This window comes from Balaenoptera musculus, chromosome 11, assembly GCF_009873245.2.
Source record: "Balaenoptera musculus isolate JJ_BM4_2016_0621 chromosome 11, mBalMus1.pri.v3, whole genome shotgun sequence".
Classification (NCBI taxonomy): Eukaryota; Metazoa; Chordata; class Mammalia; order Artiodactyla; family Balaenopteridae; genus Balaenoptera; species Balaenoptera musculus.
In genome coordinates, this window is record NC_045795.1 from 23823257 (window position 1) to 23839455 (window position 16199).

The window sequence follows — 16199 nt, forward strand, 5'->3', positions numbered from 1 at the left end:
TGGAAGGCAAGCCTGGTACGTGGGTCAGGTCAGGGCTGCTTGCTCCGGCCTCATGGACGATGGCCTCAAGGACTCACACGCTTTAAGAAAACCCTTCAGAATTCTGCAAACTACTTCAATCGTAGTACAGTCACGCCTACACCCTCCTGCCAAAGATTAAGTGTGGAGATGAGATTTGCCCTGACTAGACCCTGCCCCACAGTAATCCCCTCACAACCCTCCCCCTCCCCTGGAGGGTAATCCACACCAGCCACACCTGTCCAGCCTGCTTCTCATCCTTTCTGCCCCTTGGACCCACATTCCCTCTGGCTGTGTGTGCTTTTCCGCCAACCATCACCCAGTTTATTATAAACCCAACATTTATTGAGAACAAAGGAAACCGGTTAGCACAGAGGCCCAATTTCAATTCATTAAACTTCAGCTGAGGGTGGGGAACAGGGGTGTGGCCAGCCCTGAAGTCACCCTCCCAGGGAGGAACCAGCTCTGGGAGAGAGGGGCTGTCAGACCTCCAGGGCCTGGCTGGGATCTGACTGAGGAATGTGTGAAGGGGTAGGGAGAGAGGAGACGGTAGCACCCCCAGGTGTGGGCAGCAAGTGGCAGAGGTGGCTGCTGAGCTGGTGGCTGTCCAGGGGTTGTGGTCCTCTCTCAGGGGTTGACGGGGGGCAGGGAGCCGAGCTCAGGCAGCAGCTCGGGGTGGGGATCCAGGCGGGCCAGGCGGCTCTGCTCCAGGGCAATGGCCTCAGCTGAGTGCTTGCACTTCTCAGAGCCACACTGGCAGGTGAAATATTTGCTTTTGATGTCCCAGAAGCGGTCACCATAGTCAAACCTGTCAGAGAAGCACAAGAGGTCTGTGGGACCCAGACCCACTCCAAAGCACCCACCCCCATCTTTGGATGGGCTCTAAGCCCTCCTCTGTTCTAATGCACCTGCAGCACCAGCACTGCCTGGTAGCTTGTTAGAAGTGAAGATTCTTCAGGCCCCATCCCAAACCTACTGACTCAGAATCTGTGAGGCTCAGGACTCTGTTTACAGTGACATCGGAGAAGCTCTGCTCTAATCCATGCCTGGAAACCAGGCACTCGCCAGCTTTCGGTCCTGGGCTTGCTGCATCTCCCACACCCTGGCCGAGCCGCAGGACGCCTCACCCCAGTTCCTCCCCGGCCCGGATGTCTCGGGAGCTGAAGAAGGCAATGCGTGGAAATCGCAGGTCTTGGTGCAGCATGAAGACCCGGACGGGGATGATGTTGGGGTCACACAAGTGGTTGATGAAGCGGCTGATGTTGCCGTAGTAACGGGCGTCGATGCAGTACACCTCTCCATCCTGATGGGAGGGCGTCATTCATCACATCTACCACCACCCTGCTGGCTGGGCCAACCTGCCCACCCCCCTGACCACCCAGCCCCTCCTCCTCAGGTTTCCATCTGCTGACTGAGGGTAGGGCGGCAGAGGGGTCTCCTGCCCACCTTGTTGTCTAAGTCGAAGAGATAAGAATCATCCTCTCTCACATCAGCCTCAGCATCAGAGATCAGCTCGCCGACATACCTGTCGGGCAGGGAGTGGTGGTTCTGGAGGTGAGCAGGGGTTACCGGGAGCAGGCTCCAGGCCCTGTCTCTCCTCACAGCCCCACGATTCCTCTTCCACTGTTTGCCAGCTGTTCGTGAATCTCACAGATCAACACAGCTGGAGCTGGGGTGGGCGACCCAAGGCACAGTGGGCCCCCAAGGATAGCGGACATCATCTGGGAGGGAGGGGGTGGGTGGCCCCCACCCAGAAGGGGGATCAGGAGGAGGAACCTGGCGACACAGGCACGTGAGGGTACACACAGGACACACTCCCGCCAGCTGGGGTCCCACCAGACAACTAGATCAACAGGCGGGACCGGCAGAGTGGGGCCAGGGATGAGCTGGAGAAGCTGTGGTGGGGAAGTTAGAGGGAGGGGCTCGAGCCGCACCAGAGGATGAATCGGGTGAGCACGGCGGCGCCAAGCCTCTGGGGTGAAGGGATCAGTATCTGTGGGCAGTCGGCCTGGGTGGGGAAATCTGTTCAGGCGTAGACACGGGGGTTTGTGGACTAAGGATCACCCAGCAGGTGGGGGCAACGCTGGGCTGAGGACAGGAGAGGGGTGAGGACGGCAGGAAGGGACGGAGCCACAGGAGCTATGAAGAACTGGGGGTGAGCACACCCACGTCTGGGAAGTAGAGGGAGAGGAGCTGGTGAAGAGGAAGAATGGATGGGTCGCGGGTGAGGACGGTGTCATGGGAGCCAGAGCTAAGGGGGGTGGCAGATGCCAGGAGAATGAGGACTGAGACACACGGGTCAGGGAGCGGGACTGCTGAGAGGCGGCATCAGCAGCGGGGTGAGGGTAAAGGCAGATTTGGATGAGCAGTGAGTGGATGATGGGGAAACTGAGGCCCAGGAGGAAGGGGTCGCTTGTCTCAGTCAAATTGAGAGATGACATGATGGAAGAAAAATGAATGGTCTCTTAAATAGGCAATTGGGGCTGGATGACTTTTTTTCTTTTTTTTTTCTTCTTTTTTTTTTTAAGGCCAAAGGAGACCTAGATTACGTTTGAAGGCCATGGAGTAAAAGCCAGGGGACAGGAAGAGGTAACGGATACTGTGAAGAGAAAGAATTGATGGATGGAGAGGCCTGAGGCCCCTGATGAGGTGGACAGAAAGGTAGCTGTTATCACCTCCATTTTGCAGACAAGAAAAATGAGGCTCAAAGAGGTTGTGAACTTGGCCAAGGACACCCAGCTCTGTCTGTCTGTAAAACTGGGGCTTTCCCCAGTTGGGAAGGGCAGGGGAGAGGGAGTGTGAGGCTCGGAAATACACCGAAGGGGAGGGAAAGACGCAGGCACTGTGGTCTGGCCAGAGCGGAGGCTGGGGGATGGGGGTCAGAGGAGGCTGGCCAGAGTGGGGGCAGCATGAAGAGCTGGGACCCATCAGGGAGGAGGGCAAAGAGGGAGGCCTGGGAGCCAGCCGTGGCCCTGCATCCAGCCCCACGCCCCCAGGAGCCACAGTACCCCCTTCCCACCACTCACTCGCAAATGAAAGTCCCCTGGGGAATGGTCTGTAGGGCTCGGACGCCCCAGCCCATCTTGGCTGTTCGGTAGAGCTGCAGTCGCACCCTGGGGGTGGGAGAGAGGGTGATATTCAGTGGCGTGACCTGGAAGCGCCCCGAGGGAGAGAAGGGAGAAAGGGGAGTGAGGGGAGCTGAGGGGCTGGGCCTCACTTGATGCCACTCTGCACTACCCGGTTCTTGCAGTTTCTCCAGCAGGAGCACGCCTGGTTACACTCAAAAATCAGCGGGGGCTCGATCTTGTTAAATTCCTGGAGCAGCCGCCCGTCCTGGGGTTGAGGGAGGGGAGGACAGTGGTTTCTGTGCGGTGCCCACCTCAGCTGCCCAGGACGCCCAAGACTTCACAGAAAAATCCACTGCTGACCCCAACCCAGACACAGGGAGGACAGGCTGGGGGAGGCCACATATGCTCTTAGTTTATCCAACAGGAAACACACAACCATCGCCCTGGGTTTGCATATACCTGGGCCAGGCCCCTCTCTGTCCTGGCAACATCCTAGGAATCCCAGGTCTCGCCCTGCCCTCTTTGCTGCTTCCCCCACAGGGTAGAAGGTGAGGGACAAGGTCCCAGGGAGTTGGTGTCAGAGGCCAGCTCCCCCAAAGGAGTGGATGAGTGCGTGTGCGGCCAGGGTGAGGGCACGTACCTTGTCATACCAGCAGCGAATGCTGAGCTGGCCACACAGGCAGTTGGAGCTGGAGCAGTCATCCACGCATGTGCAGTGCTGGGGCGGGAGGTAGGGTCAGCTCAGCCCCCAGAATCGGCCTTGGCCCCTCAGCTTCCACTGCCCCCTGCCCCACAACTGCTGTCCTTTCTCTAGGGTCCACATTGTAGGACAGTGATGGTGACGGTCCCAGGATGAGGGGGAATCAAGCTGTTGCTGATGGGGGTGTCTCTAGGGCCACCATGAGCCCATGTGATACCTTCACGTGTCCTAGAAAAAGGACCCCCTCCCTAGGTGGATGCAAGCCCACACCGGAGCTCCCTTTCAGCCCCACCACCTTGGCCAGGTGCCCTCGTTGGCCCACAGTGTGCCCAGCTGTACTTGGTGGCTCTGGGTGTCCCTTTGGGAGGAGGGCCCAGGGCCCTGCACTCACCTGTAGGTGGGTGATGTTGCGGTCTATGTTCATGGTGGACGTCTCGCAGTTCTCCGAGATGTACTTGTAATCCTCGGGGCAGGGCTCCCCGTCCACACCGTTGACACAGGGAATGGGCACGTTCTCATAGCCCCGAGCCACGTCCCTGGCAGGAGGGGAGATGGAGCTGGGTGGCTAGAGCATGGGGTGAGGACTCCCCTAGGTGGGGAGAGGGCTGGGTGAGGGAAGAGGGTGGCTCTGGGGCTTCACTGGGGCGTGGGGAGTAAGGTGCCCAGATAAAAGGCAGGACACTCAGTTAAATCTGAATTTCAGAGTGTCAAGAAACAATTTTTTAGTACAGGTATGTCCCAAACACTGCATGGGACACTCCTAACGTTAAAAAAGTATGTACTGTTCACCCGAAATTCTAATTTAGCTGGATGTTGTCTATTTTTATTTGGTGTATCTAGTTGATGTGTGCGTGTGGCGGGCGGACGGGGGACAGAGGTAGTTTTGGGGACTCAGAGGATTCGAGGGGCCGGGGGAGGGGGCGGAGGTGGCTCTGGGTAAAGAGAGAGCCCAGGCTCACCGGCAGATGATCTTCTCAGTGCGGATGGCCCGATTTCCCACCCCGAGCCGCAGCTTGCGGTTGAGCTGGAGCGCAAACCACACGTCAGAGCGCTCAGGGGTCAGGTCCCACGCCGTGTCCCCCTCCTTGTTCCGCAGCTCAGGGTTTGCCCCGCGTGACAGGAACAACCTGGGAGGGGACGGGAAGCCTGTGGGGTCCGGGGCTGTGATAGGGGGCAGAGGAGTGTCCAGGTGGGGGAGGGGTGGAGGCTCACAGCACGCAGTCGTGGTAGCTCTCCCGGGCTGCAATGTGTAGGGGCGTGTCCCCGTGGTAGTTGACAGCGTGGAGGTCGCAGCGGGCGTTCAGGAGAACCTCTGCGATGGCGGCGCTGCCGGTGAAGGAGGCCCAGTGCAGGCAGATGTTCTCCTCCTGGGGAGGTGGCAGGGGGAGAGGTCTGAACCCAGCCGGCACCTTGCTCAAGGGCCGGGGGGGCTGCACCCACCTCCCGCATCCCGACCAAACTCTCACATTGTCTGTGAGGGTGACATCGGCGCCCCTTGTCAGCAGCATGCGGATCACCTCGATGTGCTTGTGCTCTGCGGCCCAGATGATGGGCGTCCACCCCCCACTGTCCTGTGGGTGGGGAGGGAAGGAGGAGGGTGGAGAGGCAGCTCCAGCCCTGCTCACCCAAACAGATGGGGTCAAGAGCACAGGCTCCGGAGCTAGACTCACGCTCAGAGTCGCAGCTCCACCACTCACAGGCTGTGCAACGCTGGGCAAGTCATTTAACGGCTCCGGGTCTCAGTTTCCTCGTTTATAAAATGGGACTAGTAAGTGTCTATTGCTCAAGGCTGCGAAGTGATTTTTCTCTTTTTAAAAAGTATGTATTTCCTTGGGACTTCCCTGGTGGTGCAGTGGTTAAGAATCTGCCTGACAATGCAGGGGACACTGGTTCGAGCCCTGGTCTGGGAAGATCCCACATGCCGCGGAGCAACTAAGCCCGTGTGCCACAACTACTGAGGCCGCGTGCCACAACTACTGCAGCCCGCGCGCCTAGAGCCTGTGCTCCTCAACAAAGAGAAGCCACCGTAATGAGAAGCCCGCACACCGCAACAAAGAGTAGCCCCCACTTGCCGCAACTAGGGAAAGCCCGCGTGCAGCAACAAAGACCCAACACAGCCAATAAATAAATACATGAATTTAAAAAAAATTAAAAGAATAAAAAATACATATTTCCTTGATCTGCCCACTCAAAAGTCCTAGAAGCAGGGACCCAATAACAATGACCACCCCTACGTACACAGACTGTAGTCTCTAAAAAATACTTCCCATTTAAAGGAACCAGAGTTTCTTAGAGAAATGGTAGATCCTGAGTCTGGGGCAGGATAGGTACTGAAAAGGATGCTCTCAAAGGCCACTGGGTCATTTCAAAAGCCACAGGAGCCTATGGCAAGGGGCTTCTTCTGGACAAAGGACAGAACAATTCAAAGATCAAGACGAGCACTCCGATGTTCACTGCAGCACTATTTACAACAGCCAGGACATGGAAGCAACCTAAGTGTCCATCAACAGAGAAACAGATAAAGAAGATGTGGCACATATATACAATGGAATATTACTCAGCCATAAAAAGGAACAAAATTGGGTCATTTGTAGAGACATGGATGGACCTAGAGAGTGTCATACAGAGTGGAGGAAATCAGAAAAAGAAAAACAAATATATTAACGCATATATGTGGAATCTAGAAAAACGGTATAGATGATCTTATTTGCAAAGCAGAAATAGAGACACAGACGTAGAGAACAAACGTGTGGATACGAAGGGGAGGATGGGAGGAACTGGGAGATTGGGATTGACACATATACGCTATTGATACCACGTATAAAACAGACAACTAATGAGGACATACTGCATAGCACAGGGAACTGTACCTAACACACTGTGGTGACCTAAATGGGAAGGAAATCCAAAAAAGACGGGATATATGTGTATGTATAGCTGATTCATTTTGCTGTACAGTAGAAACTAACACAACATTGTAAAGCAACTATACTCCAATAAAAATTAATTAAAATTAAAAAAACCCAAAGATCAAGAAGAATGACACAAACTAAAACACCTCCAACACGTGAAAAACTGAGTTAGTAAGGAATCTCACTGGACAGTTCTAGAGATTAAGGCCGCAACTCATTCTGAAAACTGATAAAAAGAAAAAAGAAAGAAACAGAAGAGAGTGAAGAGACATACAAACGAAGGGGGAAAAAGAGATGGGGACAGACTGGAACAGTGTGAAATGCAGGGAAAGGGTCAGAGGTCAGATGAGGGAGAAAGGGGACCTAAAGCCTGAGGCTGAGGCAAGGACCCCAGGGGGCTGGGCCGGAAGCCCGGCCGCTGACCTGGGCGTTGACGTCCACCTGTCCCGTGCTGAGCAGCAGGCTGACCATCTCCAGATTCCCAATTTTGGCTGCGTGGTGGAGGCAGGTGGAGCCGTCTTCCTCCTGAGGGCGATGCAGGCAGATGAGCCGGCTGGCTGGCACCTCAGGCCCGGCCCCTGAGCCCCGCCCTGGCCTGCCCGGCCGCGCACCTTGCTGTAGACGCAGCCCCCGCGCTGCACCATGTAGCGAGCCACCTCCAGGTGGTTGTTCACCACGGCCTCCATCAGCGGCGTCCGCTGCTGCTTGTCCACGGCATTGATGTTCGCTCCAGCCTGCAAGGAGGGGGCACGTGGGCTGGCACCAGGGAGGGGTTGGGCAGGGGAGGGGGTCCTAGGGCTGGGCCCGCGCTGACCTGCAGCAGTACGTGGCAGATCTCCACAGAGCCCTTCTGGGCAGCCGCGTGCAGGGGCGTGCGCTTGCTCTGCTGGTCGCTCTGGAAGTTGGGGTCCAGGTTGTCCACTGTGGGGAGGGCCCGCCACACCGGGAGAGGGAGGGACAGGTGGTAAGCAAGCTAGGGGGTGGGTGGCACCTCCTCCAGGAAGGCTTCTCAGGGCCCCAACCTGAGTCAGGGGCCCCTCCTGGGCCTTCTTTGTGCTCACCTCCACTGCAGCACGGCACTGATCAGAGTAAGGAGAGCACCAGCTCTGCCTGAGTTCAAATGGCCCTGCCCCTGCCCCTTTGTACTGCTGTGCACTGGGCAAGGTAGTTAACCTCTCTGGGCCTCCGCTGGGAAGATTTAAATGAGTGAACGTGCATAAGCACTCAGAACAGTCCCCAGTCCCCATCAAAACGGGTTATTCCCCCACCACACTAAGTCCTTCAGGGCAAGGACGATGTCCCTCATTGCTGCCCTCCTGGCCCCGAGTCCAGTGACTGGTACATAATCGGTGCTCAGGCAGGGTTTGCTGAACGAAGGAGTGGAATACTCACACAGCATCAGGATCACCTTCTGCAGCTCCCCTTGCTTCACGGACAGGTACAGCTGCCGGGGGTGGAAACGGAGTTTCTTCCGCCTGCCATGGTGAGGGAGGGAGAGGGGGTTGAGTCCCCAGATTCAAGCATCGGTCCCAACACCTGTAGCTCCACACTTCCAGCCCCAGTCCTAGCTGCTGTGCCCGAGGGCAACCCCTACTCACCTCTCTGACTCCTGAATGACCAGGGCCTTTTCCAGGGCCTCCCGGCCTGGGCCAGGTGGCAGCCCCACAGCTGAGAGGCGGCCCCCACTGGGCAGGGTTAGGGAGGGCCCCGAGCTGTCGATGGTGTCAGCCAGGGGGTCGCAGGGTGGACGCCGGGGCTCCCCCTGTCCTCGCATCCGGGCGCTGTGGGAGAAGGTGTGAATGTTCAGGGGAGACGGGGACTGGGGCAGGGAGCAGACAGAAAGGAAGGGCAAAGCCAGTACCTGGGCTGGGAAGTGTCCGCTCTCCCAGGGGCATCCTGGGCCAGGGGCGGGGGGGCAGGGGCTGCAGTGCCAGCCGGTGGGGTCACCCCATCCCCCCGGGGGATGGTCACCTCCTGGGCCTCAGATGCGTCCTCCCCACAGTGGGGACAGAAGACCATCCCGTTCAGCTGGGACACACAGGCCTTGTGGAAGCGGTGGGCCACTCGGAAGTCAGGGTGACACTCCAGGAAGGTGCCCTGGGGGCAGGAAAACAATGTGGCCAGGCTCTGGGAGCCCCTACCCCCATGGGGCATGCTGCCTGTCTGCCCCACTGGTCACTCACCGCCGTGCAGAAGTAGCCACAGCCTGGGCAGCAGTGGTGTTTGACCATGCGGGCGCGGTGGGTCTCACAGAGCACCATCAGTGCCACACGGCTTGACGGTCTCATGGTCTCCCGCTTGAGGATTGCAGCGTTGCAGCCCGATAGCTGTGCGCAGTGAGGATGGGTGACAAGAGGTGAGGCTGGGCTCTGGGGCTGGATGCCCTGGCAACTCACCTACCAGCCCAGAGGCCCACCTCTCCATCCACACTCTCCGTGGCCATGCACTTGTGCCCCGCTCTCTCGCTGATGCGGTCTATCTTGGGTGCCTCCATGCGGCAGCTGCAGAGGGGCAACTCCTCAAACCCACGCTCTGTCTCCAGCGAAGATGTGTCATTGGACACCCCTTGGATGGAGGAAAGAGGGAGCTGAGGGATGCCCAGCCTCTCACCCACCAGGACCCCTCCTGGGGCCTCTCACCCCCGCCGTGACTTTCCCTCCGTGCTCCAGAACCCCCAAAGTCTGGCCATGGACACCCCAGCTCCAGCGGGGTTCCCCTCCTCCCCATTCCCTCCGGCCCCGAGGGCGCCCCCTAGTGGCTCCCTATCCCGGCAATTGGCAATTACCAGCGTGGTTGGGAGAGAGGGTCCCCTCGCTGGGCAGCTCCAGGGACCCCAGAGGGACCTCCATGTACTCACTGGGGCCTGAGGAGCCCACACCATTCACTCCTGACACAGAGACAGAGAGAGTGAGAGTGCGAGCTCACAGGTGCCTGGATGCGGGGGTACATGCGGGTGTGCATGCTGAGCGTGTGTGTGCATGCATGCTCTCTGGGGGCCGGGAGGGGGCTGGAGGAGGGGACCCCAAAACAGAGGCGCCTTCTCACCTCGTGGCTCCTTGGCCCTCGGAGGCTCCCGCTTCCGCCGTTTCCGTGATGGCTTCACCCACGGGCTGTCCTTCCGCCATTTCTTTTTGGCTTTGCGCCGGCCGCTGGAACCACTCTGGGGAGGAGGAAGAGCGTTAAAGAGCCCGGCCCCCAGTCCGTAACCCCCTCCTTTGAGGACTCAGACCTCTGTCCCCGAAGCCCCCACTCCTCCGGGGACGCCAGCCTCCAGTTCTACCCTGTCAGACTGATTGCCTGACTCTTCATCTTCCTCTTCTTCTTCCTCTTCCTCCTCCTCCTCTTCCTCCTCCTCCTCTTCCTCCTCTTCCTCTTCCTCTTCCTCACTCAGTTGTTCAGCCAGAGCTTCGACCTCAGACTGGAAGAGAGGCAAAGTGGGGCTGAAGAAACAGTGACCCCCAGGCCACAGCTCTCTGCTGGGGGGAACTTGGGAGAGAGGCAGAGCAGGACACATCCGATCCCCAGGACTCAGAGAATGAGGCGGGATCAAGAAAACAACAATTCTCCACGGATGGCTCCCTGGTGACGATGAGTGTGAACAGGAAAGGAAGGAAAGGGTTGGATACAGAGAGGGGGTGTAGCATATTATACTGTAATAAAAAATAAGGTGCTATGGTGACATGCAACAACGTGATGAATCTTGGCAACATAACAGTAAACAGGAAAAGAAAGGAATACGTTCTAGATAACAAACGTATAGTATGAGACTCTTGATGAAGTTCATAAAGAGGCAAGACTGAAAACACTAAATGAAAAACTAATTAGAGGGGCTTCTCTGGTGGCGCAGTGGTTAAGAATCTGCCTGCCAATGCAGGGGACATGGGTTCGAGCCCTGGTCCGAGAAGATCTCACATGCTGCGGAGCAACTAAGCCTGTGCGCCACAACTACTGAGCCTGTGCTCTAGAGCCCACGAGCCACAACTACTGAGCCCACGTACCACAACTACTGAAGCCCGTGCACCTAGAGTCCGTGCTCTGCAAGAAGAGAAGCCTCCACAATGAGAAGCCCACGCACCGCAACAAAGAGTAGCTCCTGCTCGCCGCAACTAGAGAAAGCCCGCGCGCAGCAACGAAGACCCAACACAGCCAAAGATTAAAACGAAAAACAAAAAAAAATAGAAACGCTATAATGAAGTCAGGCTGACATCTCCTGAATCCACTGATCTTAACTTCACTAATAAAAGACCAAATGTTCCATGCCTGATGTGATGCAACATTGGGCAGAGGGTTATGTGTTAATCCCCACCCAATCAGCCAACTCCTAAATGTGAAGAATTCTGTAGGATAACCGACTTGGTTTCTTCAATAAATAAATGGCAAGTTTTTTTTTTTTTTAAAATAGGGAACCTATACATCAAGAGAGACCTAAGACAAATAATCAAATCAAGGTGTGGACCTCACTGAAACCTGACATACGAAAACTCATTTATGAAACAACCGAGAAAATGTGAAGACTGACTGATAGCAAGGTGATGGTGTTAAAGCATCATTTGTAGGGACTTCCCTGGTGGTCCAGTGGAAGGGCTCCCCACTTCCACTGCAGGGGGCATGGGTTTGATCCCTGGCTGGGGAACTATGATCCCCACATACCGCATGGCGGAAAAAAAAAATTATTTGTAAATTTTTTAAAAACAGAAAGAGGTCTTATGTTTAGAGATACTTGTGGAAATATTTCTAGATAAAATGATATGGTATCTGCGATTTGCTCTGACATAATCCAGTAAGTGTGGGTGTTGGGCAGGAAGAGATGAGTCAAGATCAGCTGTGTATTGATAATCCTTGGAGCTGGGTGATGGCTACCTGGGGGCTCACTATTCTATTCTTTTGTGTATATTTGAAAGTTTCCACGATAAAACGAATGAAAAGCAAAACAGGCAAGACTAAGCATTATGCTGCATGGACAAACATATATGTGAAATAAAACCAAACAAGGAGCAAAGGAATAAACAAGCAAACAAACAACAAATAAACCATAAAATGGGATGTTAAACCCGAAGTCCACGATGGTGATTATCACTGTGGAGAGGGGCAAGGGGATGATATGGGGTAGAGCATATACTGGAAATAAGTTATAGACAGTATGGGGCAGTGAGTTAGTGGGTGTTCAGAAAAAGAAGGAGAGAAGAAAGTGGGGCAGGAAAGACTGGAGAGCGAGCCCTGGACGCGGGGGAGCGCTGGCCGGGAGGGCGGCTGGCTCCCTCTCACCTTGCTGTCAGAGTCCACCCGCTCATCCACAGAGTAGGAATCGTAGTAGAGGCTGAAGTCATCCCCCACCACCGTTTCCCACTCCTCCAGGGACCCGGGGTCCCCCTTCTCCAGGGTCACTTCTCTCGAACCCCGTGCAGAACCCAACTCCTCTGACTAGAAAAAGATTTAAAGAAAAAAATTGAAGCTGCTGGCACTCCCTCACCAACGCCCCATCTCCCTTGAGGGCGAGATGGAGCCCCAGCTCCTAGGATCCCTCAGAGCAGTCCCCCAGCTGGAGAGGCCCAGGCCCTGTTCCCTGCCTCTCCTGGCTCACCAGGCCACCTCCTGAGTTCAGCTTCCTCCTTTTGGCCACATCTGGAAGGAGAGAGAGAAAAGGAGTGAGGCCCGTACTCTAAACCCTTAGCACAGGCAAGCCGCAGGTAGGTGGGGGGTGGGACTGACCTGAGGTCACCTTCCCCAGCGAGTGCACGTCATCACTCATGCGGAAATGCTGCACTTCAGGGGGCCGCTTCTCAGGGACTGGGGGCTGGGGGCGGAGAGGGAGCACACTTAGGGTCAGGGAGCATCTATGGTTCTGCCTGGATTAGCTTAGAGCCAAGCCCCAGGTGGGGGTGAGGTGGTGAGCCACACCCTCTAAAATGCCATCTGAAGTTCCATGCCAATAATAAGAACTGTGTCAAGCACATCCCACATCTAACACTGATGCCAAGAGCCCTAAAAACACTGTCATAAAGCTTCTGAGATTCTGGGGCTCTTGTCATCTCCCTCCTTGGACATTTCTGTGGCCCTCAGCTCCTTCCCTGTAGAGATTCATAGTAAAACCTTTAAAACAGCAGGAGCAGTTTCAAAGAAGGGAGAAGTTCCCTTGGGGCCTGCTTTGAGGTAGAAAGGAAAAGTGGTTTTAAGTTTCTCTAGTCATTATCATAAGAGTAATTAAGACATTAACTACATAATTAACTCTTTAACATTTGTGTTTTTTACTCCCCTCTGCCTAAGAATATAAACCCCAGGAAGATAGAAACCTGTCTGTTCCAGATTAAGTCCCAGTAGAGAAACTGACACACAGTAGAACCTTGGTAAATATGTGAAGCACTGACTGGATAAGAAAAGACCTGAAGCTAAATTGTAAAAAAGCAGCCCACAAGAGGTTTATGGTTAATTACTCTGTCTCTCCCACCCCCACAAAGCTCCCCTTAAGCCTCACCTGTCCATTTCCTGGTTTGGACATGGTTTTCCTGGCTCGATGGACCTTGGGCTGCCCCTCCGGGCTGGCTGTGGCTGGAGGGGGTTCAGGCCCTGCTGCTGTTGCCCCCTGGGCCCCCGGCATACTCAGCAGCCTCATAGCCAAACTCTGGACTGATGGGGGTGATTTTCCTGCCCCTGTCATTGACATCTTGGCTCGGCTGGGACAGGCACCCCCCTTACTGGGGGAAGACGGGAATGACTTCGTGGCATGGCCTGAAAAACACAGGCACGCAGGCAGAAGATAAGAGGGGAGGCAAAGTCAGAGAATACCCCACCTCACCCCCAGGCTCCCTGGCCTCTCACCCATCAGGATGCGGCCCCCATGGAGGTCCCCATCTCCCTCGAGATTCTCGGGTTCGTCCCCAATGAGTGGTGTGGCCCCTACAGGGGTGTCAGCCCCCTCATCGCCGACGGTGACCGTGACAGAGGCTGGGGATGAGGGGCCAGCAGTCTCCAGGGAGTCGGGGTTGGCCTTGGGCAGGATCTCCTCACTACGAGGGGTGTCCCCCAAAGAGCCATGAACTGTAATGGAAAAGAAAAAGTTCAGGGCTAAGGGCTCAAAAGATCCTGTGTTGGGGGAGGTGAAGGTCCAACTGGGCCTGTTTCTGCTGCACTCACCTCTCTCGGTGGCTCCTCTGGGCTCCTTCTCCAGCACCAGCGCCCCCATCTCAGCGGGGGCCTCCCCCTGGGAGGGGACACAAGGGATAGGAGAGCTGGTCAGTCCTGTAGGAAGTTGAGGGGCCCAGGACGCCTGGGCCCTGGGAAGAGACAGGAGGCTCCGGGGCCTACCTCTTCCTCTATGGGGCCCCCCCCTTCCGCGGCCACGACTGCCCGGAGGGGCCGCACGACCCCTCCCCCGGGCCCGCATCAGCCCCCTCCCTCTCGGTAGACCCCGCATCTCAGGGGCCGAGAAGAGAGGAGGGGGAGGGGGCGGGGCCTCCGCACCCCGGCCCCGCCCCCTCCTCCCGGCTGCCCGCGCCTCTCCCCCTTTGTCCCCCAGGCCGCGGGGACCCCGGGCACCAACCCCTCCAGCACCCACTGCCCCCCAGCCCGGTGGACGGCCCCTCGTGCCCCTCGCGCGTGTTCCTGGGGCGCCGGCGCCCGCTGCCCACTCGGGGGCAGCCGGCGGCTGCACGCGCGCCTCGGTGCCCACTCCCCCCACCTCCCACCCCCTGGTCCCCTCATCCGCCCCCGGTGCTGGCCCTCCGGATTGCTGCAAGTCTCGCCCGGGCCCCCCGGCCCCGATGCACCCCCGGAGCATTGCACGGGCGCGCGCTTCCCCCGGGCGCGCGCGCGGGCATGCACCCGCCTCTCCCCCTCCCCTTCCGCACCTCGGCGGCCGCCGCCGCTGCAGCTCCCGCCGCCGCCGCCATCGCCGCTTGCGCGGGGGGCCGAGCCGGCGCGCGGCCGCCCCGGGTCACGTGGGCGAGGAGGGAGGGCTAGGAGGAGCCTTAAAGGAGCCACTACGCGCTTTCTGGCCATTTTCCCCCGAGAGCGGTCTCAGAGATGGCAGTTCCTGTTCTAAGCTGGGGGCTGCAGGGGAGAATTCCTGCCATTCCTGGCCTCAGCTCAGCTGGGAACCGAAGGCGAGGCACGCCTGGGTCCAGGTGTGGCTTCTCCATCTGCCACCTGGCTTTAGGTAACTAGCGGAGCGACTGAGCCTCCCGGCTCTCGGCAAGCGGCTGTATTTCCAGTCCTACCCATGTGTGCTTCTCCCGCTTCTGGTTGCTTTCTAGTTTCTGGGTCACGAGATAGAAGACTCGGCCTCAGTTTTGGCCTCGCTTCTCTAACGAGCAAGAAGGGGGCGATGGGGACGCGCGGAAGACACCTTTACTCTTGGCTGGTTCTAGCATGCAGTTTCAAGTGTCCCCTGGAGCAGCGACCCCTTTTGAAAACCTGGGGCTAAATGTCTCTTCCATTTATGCCAGACATGTCACGCCACCACATGCACTAGAGATCCAGGTACGCCCCCAGAGGCCCGAGTCATTACTGTCTGGTAACACTCTAATAAGTAAACTTTTTTTGCCAAACACTTCACAAGCATAGCAGGCACTCCGTTGGTCATAGCCCAGCCGACAGTGGAAGTATGAGTGATATGACACCAGGACACACAACTTTGAGAGCAGTATTTAGAGTACCGTCTCTTTAGGTATTACATCTGGTCGAAGTTTGGAAAATATCTGTATGTCACATGCGATATTTGACACAGGCAAGTGGAGAGGGTATAGGGCACCTGAGGCCAATTCAAGGTCTTCTGGGAACTGTAGTTCTCTTCGGTTAAGAACTATTCCAGAGCTTTCTGGGAATTGTAGTCTTCTCCACATCCTAACCCAAACAGTGGTTTTTATCTTTCTTCAGGACAGGAACACATTCCCCAGACCAAAAACGCCCAAACACCGGCTCCAGCTTACAATTTTGGTGGGCACAACGATCACACCTACACCCCATCCCTAGCCCTGATACCAAACTCAACTAGAGTAGGTCATTTGTTAACACCTCCGCCAATCACGGAACACTTGTGCTGTGAGGTATCCGACAGGACTTGAGGATGCAGAACTGGGAGGGTCTCTGGCCAGAGGAGCCCACTTGTCACACTCCCCTTCCCCTCTCAAGGCTCCTTCAGGCATGAGACCTGCATGAGTTGTGTCCTCTGGGTACTTAGAAAATGGCATTAGAGGGTGAGGTGGTCTAGGGTGGGATAGTCATTTACATGCAGTTGCCAGAAAGAGTATAAAGAAAAAAAAGTTTTTTTATTTTATTTTTTTTATTTTGTGGAAAAACAAAAGCAGAAAAACTAAAACCCCAAACTCCAGAAAAAATCCTAAAAAATACGTTTTGTTTTCTTAAAAAATACTGTATAAGTCTCTACTCCTCTCCCTCCCGCACCGCAACAGCCCTCCTTGCCGCCTCTCATCTCAGTGCCCTACCCCCCACCCCCACCACTATTCGTAGTTCCTGCTATTGTACCCCCCTTCCCAGTATCTACCC

General features: G+C 56.3%; 1 protein-coding gene across 6 annotated transcripts; it reads right to left on the minus strand.

Annotated features, from left to right (window-relative positions):
• Positions 1 to 341: 341 nt before the first annotated feature.
• Positions 342 to 15207, minus strand: EHMT2 (euchromatic histone lysine methyltransferase 2). 6 transcript variants are annotated; one of them, XM_036867886.1, is made up of 28 exons: positions 14543 to 15207; positions 13830 to 13896; positions 13515 to 13733; positions 13171 to 13424; positions 12408 to 12492; positions 12280 to 12320; positions 11964 to 12119; positions 9979 to 10116; positions 9744 to 9858; positions 9484 to 9585; positions 9115 to 9263; positions 8882 to 9025; positions 8560 to 8795; positions 8297 to 8479; positions 8091 to 8173; positions 7513 to 7619; positions 7310 to 7432; positions 7122 to 7223; positions 5253 to 5357; positions 4999 to 5153; positions 4746 to 4913; positions 4178 to 4322; positions 3727 to 3804; positions 3236 to 3351; positions 3045 to 3131; positions 1465 to 1543; positions 1146 to 1321; positions 342 to 826 (listed from the first exon to the last, which is right to left on the minus strand). In XM_036867886.1, the coding sequence occupies exons 1-28, from the start codon at positions 14582 to 14584 to the stop codon at positions 646 to 648; spliced, it is 3636 nt and encodes a 1211-aa protein (XP_036723781.1). In that variant the 5' UTR covers positions 14585 to 15207; the 3' UTR covers positions 342 to 645. The 6 variants fall into 6 exon arrangements, 5 of the variants coding, with proteins under 5 accessions (XP_036723781.1, XP_036723783.1, XP_036723782.1 ...); XM_036867888.1 differs by lacking the exon at positions 11964 to 12119 and having other exon boundaries at positions 14543 to 14594; XM_036867887.1 differs by lacking the exon at positions 9484 to 9585 and having other exon boundaries at positions 14543 to 14594.
• Between the last annotated feature and the right edge of the window lie 992 nt (positions 15208 to 16199).

Bases quoted from the DNA above. Each gene is read 5' to 3' on its own strand.
- EHMT2 (XM_036867884.1), bottom strand. From the start codon at position 14,109: ATGCGGGGTCTACCGAGAGGGAGGGGGCTGATGCGGGCCCGGGGGAGG. The intron at 9,026-9,114 runs GTGGGCCTCTGG...CACTGCGCACAG, and splicing joins CGGAGAGTGTGGATGGAGAG to CTATCGGGCTGCAACGCTGC. The intron at 3,352-3,726 runs GTACGTGCCCTC...CCTCAACCCCAG, and splicing joins TTCGCTGCTGGTATGACAAG to GACGGGCGGCTGCTCCAGGA.